Source organism: Diadema antillarum, unplaced genomic scaffold, assembly GCF_040938485.1.
Source record: "Diadema antillarum isolate AM-2024a unplaced genomic scaffold, OU_Dant_1.0 scf00000133, whole genome shotgun sequence".
Taxonomy (NCBI): domain Eukaryota; kingdom Metazoa; phylum Echinodermata; class Echinoidea; order Diadematoida; family Diadematidae; genus Diadema; species Diadema antillarum.
In genome coordinates this window covers 1,215,325-1,230,071 of record NW_027271022.1, presented here as the reverse complement: position 1 = coordinate 1,230,071, position 14,747 = coordinate 1,215,325, and the positions used below count along the sequence as shown (strand labels likewise).

General features: G+C 40.4%; 1 protein-coding gene across 1 annotated transcript; it reads right to left on the bottom strand.

Annotated features, from left to right (window-relative positions):
- Nucleotides 1-2,352: 2,352 nt before the first annotated feature.
- On the bottom strand, nucleotides 2,353-13,690 carry LOC139720793 (conditioned medium factor receptor 1-like). The gene is made up of 9 exons (XM_071632134.1): nucleotides 13,388-13,690; nucleotides 12,393-12,617; nucleotides 11,648-11,784; nucleotides 10,994-11,265; nucleotides 10,261-10,440; nucleotides 9,767-9,856; nucleotides 9,061-9,205; nucleotides 4,241-4,317; nucleotides 2,353-2,558 (listed from the first exon to the last, which is right to left on the bottom strand). Exons 1-9 carry the CDS (start codon nucleotides 13,688-13,690, stop codon nucleotides 2,353-2,355), a joined length of 1,635 nt encoding a protein of 544 aa, XP_071488235.1.
- Nucleotides 13,691-14,747: the final 1,057 nt, after the last annotated feature.

Below are 14,747 nucleotides of genomic sequence, written 5' to 3'. Positions count from 1 at the left end.
GACTTAATGTGTCTGTCTCGTGGGCCTTCTTTGCTTAGTATTACGGAAGAGAGGGAACCCGGTGGCACAACAACCTGTCACACATTCTGACATCAAAACAAATCACCTCCACCAATGATATCAAATTTAAAGTAACAAAAACTTTATTCTTCTCTCACCTCACATGGCATTGTCCCAGTCTCGATCCGTCTTTTTCCAACGTGGTCCGAACAGGCCACACCCACTTCGTACAAATGCATATTCATGATATTAGTGTTGAACTCCTGGGCTGTATGATTCTTGGGTGTCGGGACTCGTGACGTTCACCCGTTGTGACTGGTTTCTAGAATTTGGAACTTTTTGAGGCTGATTCGGTGTCATCTTGAAGTATGTTTCATGATGTTGCAGAGGTAGACAGTGTAACTCACCCAGTGTGTTCAGGGTATGCTTCAATTACGCACAAGTGCACAAGAAGTGAAGAACTGAAGTATTCATTATGCTCTCATAGCTGGCAGTATTCGTGCACACATGTGGATTTTTTAGGAAAAAATTCTGTATTCGTACAATTCATGTATGTTACATTTGCTTCCATTTATACTATGAAATCCCACCTATGGTTTTTAATGTTATGTATGCATCCTCTCATAAAAATAACAAGGGTCTATGGAATATGCTGTTTGCCTTACACTATTTATATCTTACCACTTGTTGGGAAAATATTGCTGATTTTCCCAAAGTGTTTTAGGTTTGGAACTTGTTTTCTTGCTTGAGTTTTTAATTATGTAAGACAGTTGTACTCATTGTTAATCTGTATCTTATCCAAACAAAATGTGATTACTCCTGCATGATTTCTATATTCATGTACAGTGTGTATGATGTACTCTTAATCTCCTCTCTTGCAATAATGCAAGAATCATTCCACAATTATGACAGAAAATAAAATCACGATTTATCGTGATAACACAGCTGAAAGCTACCACTTTTGTCACCTGTTTTTCTTTCATTATTGCAGTGTGGTGTGACTAGCATTCATTCACAGGCATTGTATAGTTTAGTAGTCTCTTCAAATGGCTGTTCTGTCCTGACGACAATAATAGAGAAAATTTAAGTGTTTACATTGCCGTTAAGAAAGTGCACATGAACTATCTAATTCTGTACTGAAACCAATGTTCACCACAAATATATCAATTATGGTCTTATAATGAAACATAGCAATAAGTTTATGTTTGACAAAATCTAAGTTATTTATTAACATTTGTTTTAATTTTTTAATGGGAACATATCGATGATTGTTTTGCAAGGAGATGAAGAAGAACATATTTCACAGTAAGAGAACATCATTATAGGGATTCTTTATTTCTCTTGGCATAAAACCAGCAATGCAGATCTGTAACACGAACGAGCATTACCATGTCATTTTAAATGTGAAGTATATAAAAACAATCAAACAGCAACAACCAACTGCCAGCATAAACTCAAGTGAGCAGTTGTGCTTTCTCAGCATTGTAAGTACAACTGTATAATGTGTGGTATGTTTTTATATTTGTATATATAACTGTATATATATATATATATATATATATATGTATATATATACACACACACATATATATATATATATATATATATATATATATATTATATATACAAACATACAAATGTGTGCTTGTGTGTGCATGTGTTTGAACGTTTTTCGTGTTGTGAATCCACAATCACATTGTTAAAATTGCTTCATTACAAATCATCATCATGATAATGTTTGCTTCGGAAAAAAAAAACTCACAAACTTGCCCAACAGCTTGACTGAACTTCAACTTCATGAAAACGGTAGTTTCTTTGAACGCAAGTAATATCAACATATTTCCGTGTATAGCCATTTTCACAATGAGATTCCTCAAAGACCAGCTATTATTATTTAAGACATTTTGGAAGTCGAGTTATTGTTGCACAATTGACTTGTCCTTGCAAACGAAGCTATAAAATTGTCCCACCGGGAACCGCAGGCAAGCGTGTGACGATGGAGCTTCGGAGTTGGTGCGAATCTTGCATGTAATATCATGTAAAATCATGAAATATACCCTGCAATAGACATAATATATGTCGATTATAGTTGCATTTACAGTACACAAAAAGCTTACATTATTTTTTAATTTATTTTTTTTTTACCACCAGAAACTCAATCACGGTCATTTACCCTACTCCTTATTTACGTCCATGATGCCATGCAATATGACAGAATAATATTTTGTTTTGATGAAATCGCACGTAGCGTTTAATGACTGCGTTATGCAGTTTAAGGTTCGTGACACGAAAAGACCATTCATGCTTCCTTCATTCTTTCTTCTTTCTTTCGTTCATCATTTTCATAAGACTCTATTCTTCCTTCTCTTTCTCGTCTTCTCTTCCGTCCTTCTCTCCCGTGTTATCTTGTCCTCCGAAACCGAGAGACAGGAGCAGTCGCTGGACGAGTAGGTGGACCAGTTCGAACCCGACCACGATGACAAACTCCGGCCGCAGGAGATTGATCTTTGGCACACGACCGGTCATTATCTCCGCCCACTTGGCCATGAATACATCCCCTGAAGACAAGACAATGACAGATATTGCATCAGGCCGATATTATTAAGCCGTGTAATGAGGAACACTTTCACTAATGATTACCACGTTTTGATTGATCAGGTTAATTGATGAAGTACGGTTGCATTACGGCGTTTGATGTTATACACCCTAACGAAGTCGCCATGGTAATGTGCGATTAGGCCTATATCATTTGCATATTACTCCGTATATCATGTACACATGTATATCATTTGTGGGGAAATATTCTCGATGCCACATTTGCTAAGAAAAAACACACACAAACGAGACAGTCTTGCTCTATGCCTCTGGTCAAGAAGACATTCACCTTGGGAGCACCATCACAGAGGGGGTAAATCTCTGGATTTGTAAACACAAGAGGCGCGGTCAGACTGATGGCAAAGATTGAGAAGTTTAAGATCGCTATCTTTAAGATCTTGAAGTTTTGCCAGTCTGACCGCAAACTTCTCGCGAAACTTCTCGCGAAACTTCCCACTCCAACTAGGGATTTTTCCCTCACCCCCTCCAAACTTCAGGATCTTTTGCCAGTGTGACCGCGCCTAAGGTCTGGGGTTCGAATCGTGTCCGGTGCGTTTGTCCTTGGACAAGATGTTTTGTCCACAATGTCATCAAAGGGGCTGTCATAACATTGCATAAGGCGCGGTCAGACTGGCAAAAAATCGAGATCTTAAAGATCGCGAACTTAATCTTTTCGATCTTTTGCCAGTCTGACCGCGCCTTGATAAAATGTGACTGCATTATGATTATTTCTAACATTATGTACTGATTGTCATTTACGTTATTAGGCGACATTTTATCCTACACCCCCCTTCCCAAACAAAGAGAGTAATTTCCTTTACGGAATATTCAAGATTTTCATCTTTGAATTATGTCATGTTTCGTGAATGAAGCAAGGGTTTCTACTAACGTCACGGATGTGTAAACATGACGTATAGACTCTACCATACCTACCATGCATACAGGACATTATCTTTGATGATATATTTACTGTAATTGCTAGTATATGAAAATACAACCTCAGAAAAAATCAAAGCGGATGTGCAATTAGAGTTCAGTCCACATCTAAGGTAGATGATCTGCATTGACATTGTGCATTATGCGGGGAGCGGGAAAACCGAAAACCGTAACCGTAACCGTGTTCAAGCACGCTGTATGGATTTCTGACGCCATGATATTTCTTTGAGTTTTATCTGTCACGAGTCCTGGAGCGACCCGCGGCATACTTCCTTTATTTAGCCAGATAGCTTGAAAGTAGAAATGATCTAACAAAGATTTTCGGGTAAATTGACTGGGATTTCACACGTGACCAACAAAAACTGTTTAACGAGGGCTTATCAGCAATCGCATTTACGTTCGGGTAGCTCTAGACATTCACGCTCGAAAGACAGGCTCGCTATGAACGTCGAGAAATCTTCATATAAAATGATTTCCGCAAGACACCTTCAAGTGAAGAGGAGCCTCACTACCTTCGTATGAAACAAATAATACTCATTCACAATCTAGCGCTGGTTTGGGAATCATTTATTCTAAGTCCGGGATCAATTTGCTTTTGTTTTGTTTTGTTTTGTTGTTTGTTTATTTGTTTTTTAGAACGCCGTCACCTTCACGAATTTCTACTAGCTATAAGCGTTTCTCGTTTAACTCTCCCTCACTCATCACTTACCTTTGCGCTGAATGGCTGCTGTAGCGGCATCTAGCAGAATAGGGAACTTGTACTGAAGATTGCTTATGGCGGAAGACCTACCGAGAAAAAAAGATAACAAGAAAAACAATACAAGATCAGTGCATATCTCTGCCCATCAATGATTCTCTTGAGAATTTTGAGGTCGTGGGGTCAAAGGTCAAGGGTCAAGGGCCAGGCTGGATGCTACAAGTTTGTTGTTTGGTGCTGATTTTTTTTTCTCTTTTATGTTTTGATGCATGGATTTGTGATAGGTTCGGTGTAAGTTGAAACTTTTTGGATTTTTAGATATCTTGTTTTTTATTTAATAACTTGGATGTTCATTGATTTGGACTTGGTGGGTGGGGGTAGGAAGCACTCGATACCTTTGTGATAAATACACTGTTTTTTAATGTTTTGTCAATTGTGTTGAAATATTGTTTTATATTTGAGATGTTTATTAGACTTGTTTGGAGAACCACATGTTGTGCCATAACGGCGCCTTGAGTTTGTTTACATTCATATGATTGTGTTTATGATGTGTGATAATTAAGCTCAATTATTTTATTGTTCAGAAATTCAATTACTCCCTGCTCAAATCAGTTACTTAATGATTTTTACAATCATTTGTTTCTTTACATGTGCAATATTTTTCAGTATTCGTACTCCATTACTGATAATTTTAATACATGCATTTTTATTGAGGGTTAAGAGGTCAAAGATTTTAATCAGCGAAAAAGAAAATATTTATGCATGTACTGTTTGTTGATAATTTCCATGGGAATTTTAAGGTCTTGGTCCAAAATTCAGGGATTTGAGGCCGGGTTGAAATATCAATGTTTTATCTGTTTGTACAGTGTTTCCGTCATATTCATAGTCATATCGATAGCCAATTTCACATATATATATATTTATTTTGTACAATGTTGTATTTCTGTTTTAATTGTAAAATGAACAATTCCAGCTAACGAGCTGCATGTTCTTTTTTATTGTCAATAAACCTTCATTGAATTGAATTGAATTGAATTGAAAATAACGTACACAAATTGTATAAGCACAAAAAGAAGCTGCATTCATCAGTTCATCATTAGCTATGCATGATGTTCATAATTCATTCGCTTTCGGCACCGGAGTCTATGAAATCATAATAATGTAGCTCGAGAATATGGTACTCATCGTACCACACACTGACTTATGATAATTTTATGGAGCATGCAAACCAGGGGTCTGTTTCGCTGTTTCATGAAAGTCTTATGAGAAACACGCTATTAAAAAACTTCATGATATCGATATGAACGTTTCACAAAGCTACACAGTCATGAGCAACTTTGGCCATTCTAAGACTTACGTAAAGAATATTTATGTGATGGCTTCATAAGACGGACCATTGGTAGACTTTGAAATAAATGAACTTAGTGTAATGATATACATTTTTCAATTGGGTTTACACCAGATCTCCCTATATCATACTCCCATTTCTTGATAATCTTATAAATGTAACTGTACACTCAGGGACGTCACCAGCTTTTTTTCAAGGGGGGTGCGTTTTGACCCTAATGTAACGAGATTTTTTTGAGAGACATTTGGAATATAATCCCTGGACTTTTCATACTGTTTGTTTGTGTTTTGTTTTGTTTTGTTTTGTTTTGTTTTGTTTTGTTTTTTTTTTTTTAGGGAAACCAAGCGCAGAAAAGGGCACCGGTGAAGCTATAGGATTTCATCTTTTTTTTTTCTTTTTTTTTTTTTGGGGGGGGGGGGAGGGGAGGGTTAGTTTTCAATGGAGCGAGCAGGGGGGGGGGGTGTGGAAGTGACTGTTGTCCACCCACCCCCCCCCCCCTCCTCCCACGGTGAGAACTTTTTGCATTTTGACAAGTTTGTCATGTTTGATGTTGTAAAGGGTGCAATTTGTTGCAGGCTTTTTGCGTGTTTTTATCGGCTTGAAACAGTCCCACTTGTTGTAGGTAGCAGTACCAAGTTGATGGAAATTAATGTTGAAAAATGTGCCTATAAACTATCATTTCAATAAACTTCTTGTATTGATTTTACACTGATATGATGAACGCGACCGATCCCGAGCAAGCGGAGCGAGCGAGGGGGAGGGTGTGAAAGGGGGTTAACCCCCTCCAACGGTTAGAACTGAAAATGCATTTTGATGTTGTAAATGATGGTTTTTTGCGTGTTATACCGACTTGAAACAGTCCCACTTGTTTAAGGTATCGGTATATTTTGAAGTAAATTGTTATTGAATAATTTGCCTATCAATGGTATGATTTAAATAAACTTCTGGTAATAATTCTTACACAGATGTCATGAACGCAACCGAGCCCGAACAAGCGGAACGAGCAAAGGGGAGATTGTGGGAGGGGATTGGATTATGGAATGACGGTATGACACGACAAATTACTGGCAGCAATATCGGGAGAATGCCATAACGATTACATGCGAGCGAGCGGAGCGAGCGAGCTTCAAAATTTTACATTTTACAGTCCAAAAACTGCCTTACTTAGCCATATTTTTTCGCTTTGTAAATTAAGGGGGGGGGGGGGGCGCACCGGGTGCAACTGCAGACAATCAATGGCAGTAACAACAGGAGAATTGCATAAAGATTCGGCGAGCGAGCTTGAAAATTTTACCGTCCGAAACTGCCGTTTGAAGCTATATCTTTTTTGCTTTCGAAATTGGGGGGGGGGGGGGGGGGACGCACCGGGCGCATCTGCTGGCATTTACTGGCAGCAATATCAGGAGAATTTTAATGCGAGCGAGTTGAGCGAGCGAGCTTCAAAATTTTGACATTTTACAGTCCAAAAACTACCGTTTGTAGCTGTATTTTTTCGCTTTGGAAATTAAGGGGGGGGGGCGCACCGGGCGCAACTGCAGACAATATAACTGGCAGTAACATCAAGAGAATTGCATAAAGATTAAATGCGAGCGAGCTTGAAAATTTTGATATTTTACAGTCCCAAACTGCCGTTTTAAGCTATATCTTTTTTGCTTTCGAAATTGGGGGGGGGGGGGGACGCACCGGGCGCATCTGCTGGCAATTACTGGCAGCAATATCAGGAGGATTTTAATGCGAGCGAGTGGAGCGAGCGAGCTTCAAAATTTTGACATTTTACAGTCCAAAAACTACCGTTTGTAGCTGTATTTTTTCGCTTTGGAAATTAAGGGGGGGGGGGGGCGCAAAGGGCGCAACTGCAGACAATATTACGGGCAGTAACATCAAGAGAATTGCATAAAGATCAAATGCGAGCGAGCTTGAAAATTTTGATATTTTACAGTCCCAAACTGCCGTTTCAAGCTATATCTTTTTTTCCCACCGGGCGCGACTGCTGGCAATTACTGGCAGCAATATCAGGAATTGGATAAAGATTGAATGCGAGCGAGCTTGAAAAATTTCGTCATTTTACAGTCCAAAACTGCCGTTAGAAGCTATATCTTTTCTGCTTTCGAAATTACGGGGGGGGGGCACACTAGACGTAACTGCTGGTAATTTAGGTACTGGCAGCAACATCAGGTAAATTGCATAACGATTCAATCCGAGCTAGCGAAGAGAGCGAGCTTGAAATTTTGACGTTTTACAGTTAAAAAACTGCCGTTTGTAGCTATTTTTTCGCTTTGGAAATTAAGGGGGGCGCACCGGACGCAACTGCAGGCAATTACTGGCAGTAACATCAGGAGAATTGCATAAAGATTAAATGCGAGCGAGCTTGAAAATTTTGACATTTTACAGTCCAAAACTGCCGTTACAAGCTATATCTTTTTTGCTTTCGAAATTAAGGGGGGGCGCACCGGGCGCATTTGCTGGCAATTACTGGCAGCAATTTATATCAGGAGAATTTTAATGCGAGCGAGCGGAGCGAGCAAGCTTGACAATTTTGATATTAATACAGTCCAAAAACTACCGTTAGTAGCTGTATTTTTTTTCTTTTTGCATTAAGGGGGGGGGGGGGGAGGGGCACCGGGCGAACTGCCGGCAATTACTGGCAGCAACATCAAAAGTGCATAACGATTCAATGTGAGCGAGCGAAGAGAGCGAGCTTGAAAATTTTGACATTTTACAGTCGAAAAACTGCCGTTTGTAGCTATACTTTTTCGCTTCGGAAATTTAAGGGGGGGGGGGGGGGTGGGGACGCCCGGCGCTCCCCTCCCCCTGGATCCGCCACTGGTAGTCAAGGGTGTCGGTTTATGTTCATGACTTGGGGAGGTATGACCAGCGAGGTGATACTATAGTAGATACGTATAAAAAAGTGCTGCCAGAACCAGGGGTGCGAATTGTTTTTGCCCACGATTTTTTTATTTTTTTTAATTTATTATTATTATTATTATTATTTTTTTTTTTTTTTTTTGGGGGGGGGGGGTCTCTGGTGCAAAGTTGACAAAAAAAAAAAGAATAATTATTTAGCGCCCGGCGTTGAGGTCGCTCGAAGCCTGAAGGTTGTTTTGTTTTGTTTTGTTTTGTTTTTTTTTTTTGTCTGAAGGGGGGGGGGGGTGCGTTCGCACCCAACGCACCCCCCCCCCCCCCTGGTGACGCCCATGTACACTATCGATGCCTCATAATCTGTCTTACGGGGTGTTGCATGAAAGTTGCAATTAACTGCAACTTAGGCCTACAACTAATTGCAAGCTCCCTTCCAGCAAGTGTCCAGTAACGGAAACTTGAGATTGATTGCAAGTTGCAATTGATCTATCTGTTGCAAAGTTTGCAATAGATATTAGCGATTGATTGCAACTCGACTTTCTTGCAACACGCCATAAGGGATGGTGTTAATATTAGAATTGATTTTGAGGTCATATCTTTCTCTTGGCAGGCACTCGCTACTTACCATTTGAAGTCATGTCCAAATTTGTCCATCCACTGCTGGTGGTAAATCTCCATGGCCTCCTTGTCCACATTTCCCCGAGTGAGGGCCTCATCCAGAAACTTTGCCGCCAGACGAGCGCCATCCATTGCCAAGTGAATGCCTTCACCTGATTACAAAGAACGCGACAGTATACTTACTGAATGTTGTTATATATACAATAGTCGACAGATTACTATGTATATTTTGTATTCATTGGTTCGGACAAATCGAGCAAGCTCAATTTTGAATGAAGGGTACCTTCGATACCAATTAATGCCGACAGTTTGAGTATGGATACATTCTGATCTTCTGTTTCTCGGAACGTACGTAATACTACGTATCTATCACTGCACAGCGAAGTGACTGTCACTCTGTTACAAACAGATGGGGGGGGGGGGGGGGTTTGAAGGGTGAAGAGGCTGTCCAGAAGCCAATACATCATTTAAACACATTTTCTTCTCCGGATTTACTAATAGAAAACAGAATCATACTTATAAGATAAAATTGTTGTTTAACCAAGCACATCTCGATGATTGTGAATTGCTTTTCAAGACAGTCACAAAAACAACATCAACAGAAGATCCTTGACTTGGACATGTCCACCAATTTTTAAAACGCAATGTTTTCCACTGAAACTCACTCCATTACATACTCCTGTGGAAAGAAAATGACGCGTAAAATCACTGACCTGTCATAGGGTCAATCATTCCCGCTGAATCTCCGACTAGGATGACCTGGTCGTCATAGGAACGGGGCACACCTCCGAACCTCAGACTCGCTGAAATGAGTGATAATAATAACGGTAATGATAAAAGGTTAAACGTTTTAACCTGCAAGATGTGTATGATACGTTATTAGAAAGATATCACAATTCCAAGATTGAATCTTATGTAGAAATCATATTGACACCATCAAACTGAAGCAAATTTGTATACGAATTAATTGTTCAGGCATACGACATAGTAATGCTGAAAGTCCATGAGGGTATTATGCTTTTAAGAAGAGTCCAGCAACATGATTTCTCCCATGACCCAAATGCCCAGAAGACAGGACTACACAGTGCTTCAAAATGCTGCTGTTTGAATGTGAACATCGCCTCTCATAATGCTGTACTAATTAACCTTTAGATTCAGAAGACAATCCCATATCATTTCGGTATTTGCAATTTATACTAATCCTCACCAACTCGCATTTTCTCGATCTTGAAGTTATCACCCAGAGCCTTGCTGACGTAGGGGTCGTCCTTCATTATGTGATCGTGCCAGTAGGGTAGGTCCTCATTGCGGACTTCCGGATTACCAGGGATAACGTACACACAATAGTTCAGCTCGTTGTTGGGATGACGAAACAGAGCAGAGTATCCTAAAAAGTAAGCAGACGGATGAGTGGTTATGACTCTCTAAAAGTAGCACTGTAAGATATGTGTCATGACCATAGAGATATCTGTACGATATTAATGGCTTACCATGTAAAAAAATAACCAGCGTGAGATCCAACTCAGCAGCAAAGTGGTTTATCAGGCGGTGACAGTAACACTGCACCATTGACAAGCCAGGATTCACCACTATTAAAGTTATACATCTTGGCAATGTACACACAGACATCTTGTCATAACAGAAACATAATATTGCAAAGTAAATGTAGGCATACATACAGAGAAAGGAGATAGGGGGATATTGTAATAATCATAATAGAAGGGGGAGAGAGAGAATACATACGAGTAGAGAACAAATTAAATATAATCCCACTGTGTCTATCCATCCATTCACATATCTTGAAGATATTTTGATATTAATGGTAAAGGCAGGGATTTCTTGAAGAGTATTAGGACCTAGAAGTAACACTGGCTCTTGGTGACTTTCTTTGGGACAGTGAAACTATCAAAGAGTGTATCGCGAACACACGTTCTACCAACCTGGAAGCATGTCCTTGTTGTAGAACACCACCCCATCAGCCTTAAACCTGTGAGTACCAGGCTCTACGTACGACCTTGAGCAGGACCCTTGAGGTGGAGTGGTGATGATACCAAGCTTGGTGCCCATCGTTGAGGGCGCTCCGTCGCAACAGGCCAGGACGCGTGCCTTGTACTTCTCTTTCCCTTCTTCCAGCGAGAGGGTCCAGAGACCACTTTCTTTGTCCAGGTTGGCATCCGATACGGCGCTCTCCTCCTTGAGATCTGCTCCCGCCCTTCGACATGGAGGGACATTTTGGTAAGTCAGATCTTAGTAATTATTGCTCAGGGAAAACATTCTCTAAATCACTTTAATGCGAAAGTTTGTCCCAGTGCTAATCTGCTAAAAATTATGATTCCAAAAATGAAAATGAAGTAAAAAGCCGGGAGAGGGATTCTACATTTTAATTCGACTACATTTTGATTCTACATCATCGTCTCTGCAGGTGCAAAAGTATCCGTGAACCATTTGGTACAAAAATTGTGAGATACTAAGCGTCTTTTCTGTGTTTAAAATACTCATTTATGAATGACACGTCAGCAACAGCAGCGACACGAACTAATTCTAATTCTAAGTAATTGAATGATTTTAGAATAGATGAATAAGAAAAGAATCACTTTTTGGCAGCCATTGCTATGGCATTGTCCAGATGGAGTCTCTTGCACGCAATGGCTGCTGGGATATCTCCCATGATCTCAAGGCTCTGGCCGATGAAACTCAACCCGCCAGGACTCACGAGGCCACCGCTGTCCGCCTGCATTGGACAACAAATCCAAGGAAACAAAATAAGGAGATACTATGTACTGATCATTGGGTCATTCTACACTGTTATCATTTTTTTAGATAAAATGATTTCATTTTGTTAGTAGAACTCTTGATGGGTGAAGTGTAAATGCATACTTATGAAGCTCACTCGTACTTGCACACCACGCAAACCCATCCGCATGTATACCCCTAAAAAAGGAATCGCATATTTATGATGAAATGAAAAGTTAATTCTTTAGAAGAGAAAGAGAAAGATAGAAAGACGTGATCGTCATCTATTATCAGCAAAGCACATCTACCATTGCCCCCATAACCCTATACCATCCTTGCCACCTAAACCATTACAACTACAAGTATCACAACACCGTATTAAATGTCACCGCATCTGCCACCGTTACCACCGCACCGCAAACATCACTGCCATCGGCACCACCACCACCACCACTACCAACACTAGCGCCCCCATCTCCTCCTCCTCCTCCTCCTCAGTATTCATCAGTGTAGCCAATCATAACATAGCATATATGACATGGGATTTTAATTATTGATTCGGCATCTTTACAACGATACCAGTAATGTGGAAACACTCCATCTCACCACGTGAGCCTTCTTCTGGTTGATGAGGTCGTCATAGATACCCATGTCCATCAGGATTTCCACGGCCGTCTTGCACACCGCATCCCCGCAGTACTTGTCCCGCGGGAATTTCTTTTTCTCTAGGAGCAGCACTTTACGTCCGCTCTTGGCCAGGTAGTAAGCCAGCGTGGACCCGGCAGGACCCGCCCCGACGATCGCCACGTCGTAGTGCTCCTTCTTTGCTCCCTTGTGTAGAAAAAAAATCATGACAGAATAAATCATATTGTTCAAATTTACCCGAATTATACATCCATATAGATTGGTGTGTGTGTGTGTGTGTGTGTGTGTGTGTGTGTGTGTGTGTATGTGTGTGTGTGTTTGCTGGTTCTAGATTGATATAGGGCTGAGAAAAAATATCGATGAAAAAGTTATCATCAATGTGTGGGTATGCGTCATAAGCAATTAACCTAGCTGCTTGGAAGAGACTTGTTCCACATCACTTCGATCTGCGTGATAAATGTTTTATGTAGGGTCATTGAGATGTGTCCATATTATCAAGAGTTTCTCCTCTTTTTCAAACTTGAATAATGAAGTTGGAGTATCTTGGTCTTATCAACATTGGGGAAAAACAAATGAAACTTAACAGAAGGGTTAGATTCACATTAATTTCAGTACTAAGTTCCAACATAAATTCTGAAACCGTACACTCTAAAAAAAATCCGAGTCAGAACTGACCCGGAACTGGGTCCGTTGGGGTCACACACCGTTCCGGGTCAACAATGACTTGGAATTAGGTAATGAAGACCTCGAATGGGGTCACCCTGACCCAATTCATGACTCTGAATGGGTCATTTCTGACCCGGAACGGTGTGTGACCCCAACGGACCCAGTTCCGGGTCAGTTCTCATCCGGATGTTTAATAGTGTAGACATGGTAAAACAGCAAAACTCTGCTCATGTTTGTAAGTCAAAGAAGAAGTGCCGTTTGAAAATATGACTCTAGAATTACAATGACACCTTATCATCTTTGAACATCTGGGGCAGCGTCTGAATCGACCTCTTGATCGTTAGAATGACGTAGATGAAATACGAGACGATGACGAGCACGATGAGTTGGACGAGGGGTATTGGACCCAGGACCAAAGTCCAGTGGAGCAGGATCAGAAACCACTGGACCTTCGGATCCAGCCAGGGCGTCGAAGCTTGTGAGTCAGACGTTGGCGTCGATGATGATGGCGATAGCGGTGGCGACGACGAAGGGTTCGGTGATGGCGAGGGAGGTGTCAGTTTCACTGGTGTGGCAGGATTAGGAGAGGCCATTTTTTCACCTCTGACCTTTTCTTATATCCGTTTTCAGTGAAACAGTGAATTGTTTTTCCAGGCGCCTATGACAATCCAAGGTAAGACGAACAAAGGGAAGAGTTAAAGACACTTTTAGTGTCTAGGACTAATCGTGAAACTGTGGTTTTACTCGGTAATATATGAATGACATATACACACACTACAACACAACGATAGCAACCGTCTGACTATCATCATATGATTACATAATTACATGCATCAGAATGTATTGTCGATGTTATGTAATAATAATAATAATAACAACAAATTCTTATATAGCGCATTTCAGACTTGGAAAGAATTTCAATGCGCTTTACAAACAAACAAACAAATTATACCATACAAAATATAGCAACATAAATTACAATTTACCAAACACAATATATTACTCGCTACAGTTACTATTTCTTAAATGCACATAAAAGGTCAGAGTTGCCAGTACTACTGAGAAATGACTTCAAATTAACAGTCATAGGCTACTTTATATAGATAAGTTTTGAGTTTTTGTTTGAAATTGTCTATTGGCATCTGACTTCTCAGTGGGTCTGGCAAAGAATTCCATAGAGTAGGTGCGGCAAAAGAAAAAAACCATCTCCCCATAAGACTTCGTTTGAATGGTAGGTACAACAAGCAAGTTTCGAGCAGAGGATCGGAGACATCTAGTAGGCTTATATGGGGTTATGAGTTCTGTAATGTAGTGCGGGGCTGTTCCATGTAGTGCTCTGAAAGTGATGAGGAGGATCTTGTATTGAATGCGATACCTTATAGGAAGCCAGTGCAGATCTTGAAGGATTGGGGTTATATGTTCACGTTTCTTGGCAAATGTAACAAGGCGGGCAGCGGAATTTTGAATTCTTTGAAGTTTGGAGACCTGTTTGTCTGGGAGTCCAATGAGGAGACTGTTGCAACAGTCCAAGATTGATGAGACAAGGGCGTGGACCACTAGTTCAGTAGTCGATTTACTGAGATAACAACGAATTTACCCTATTTTGCTCAAAGCGAAGGATCCGCGACGGCAAATGTTGTTTATGTAACT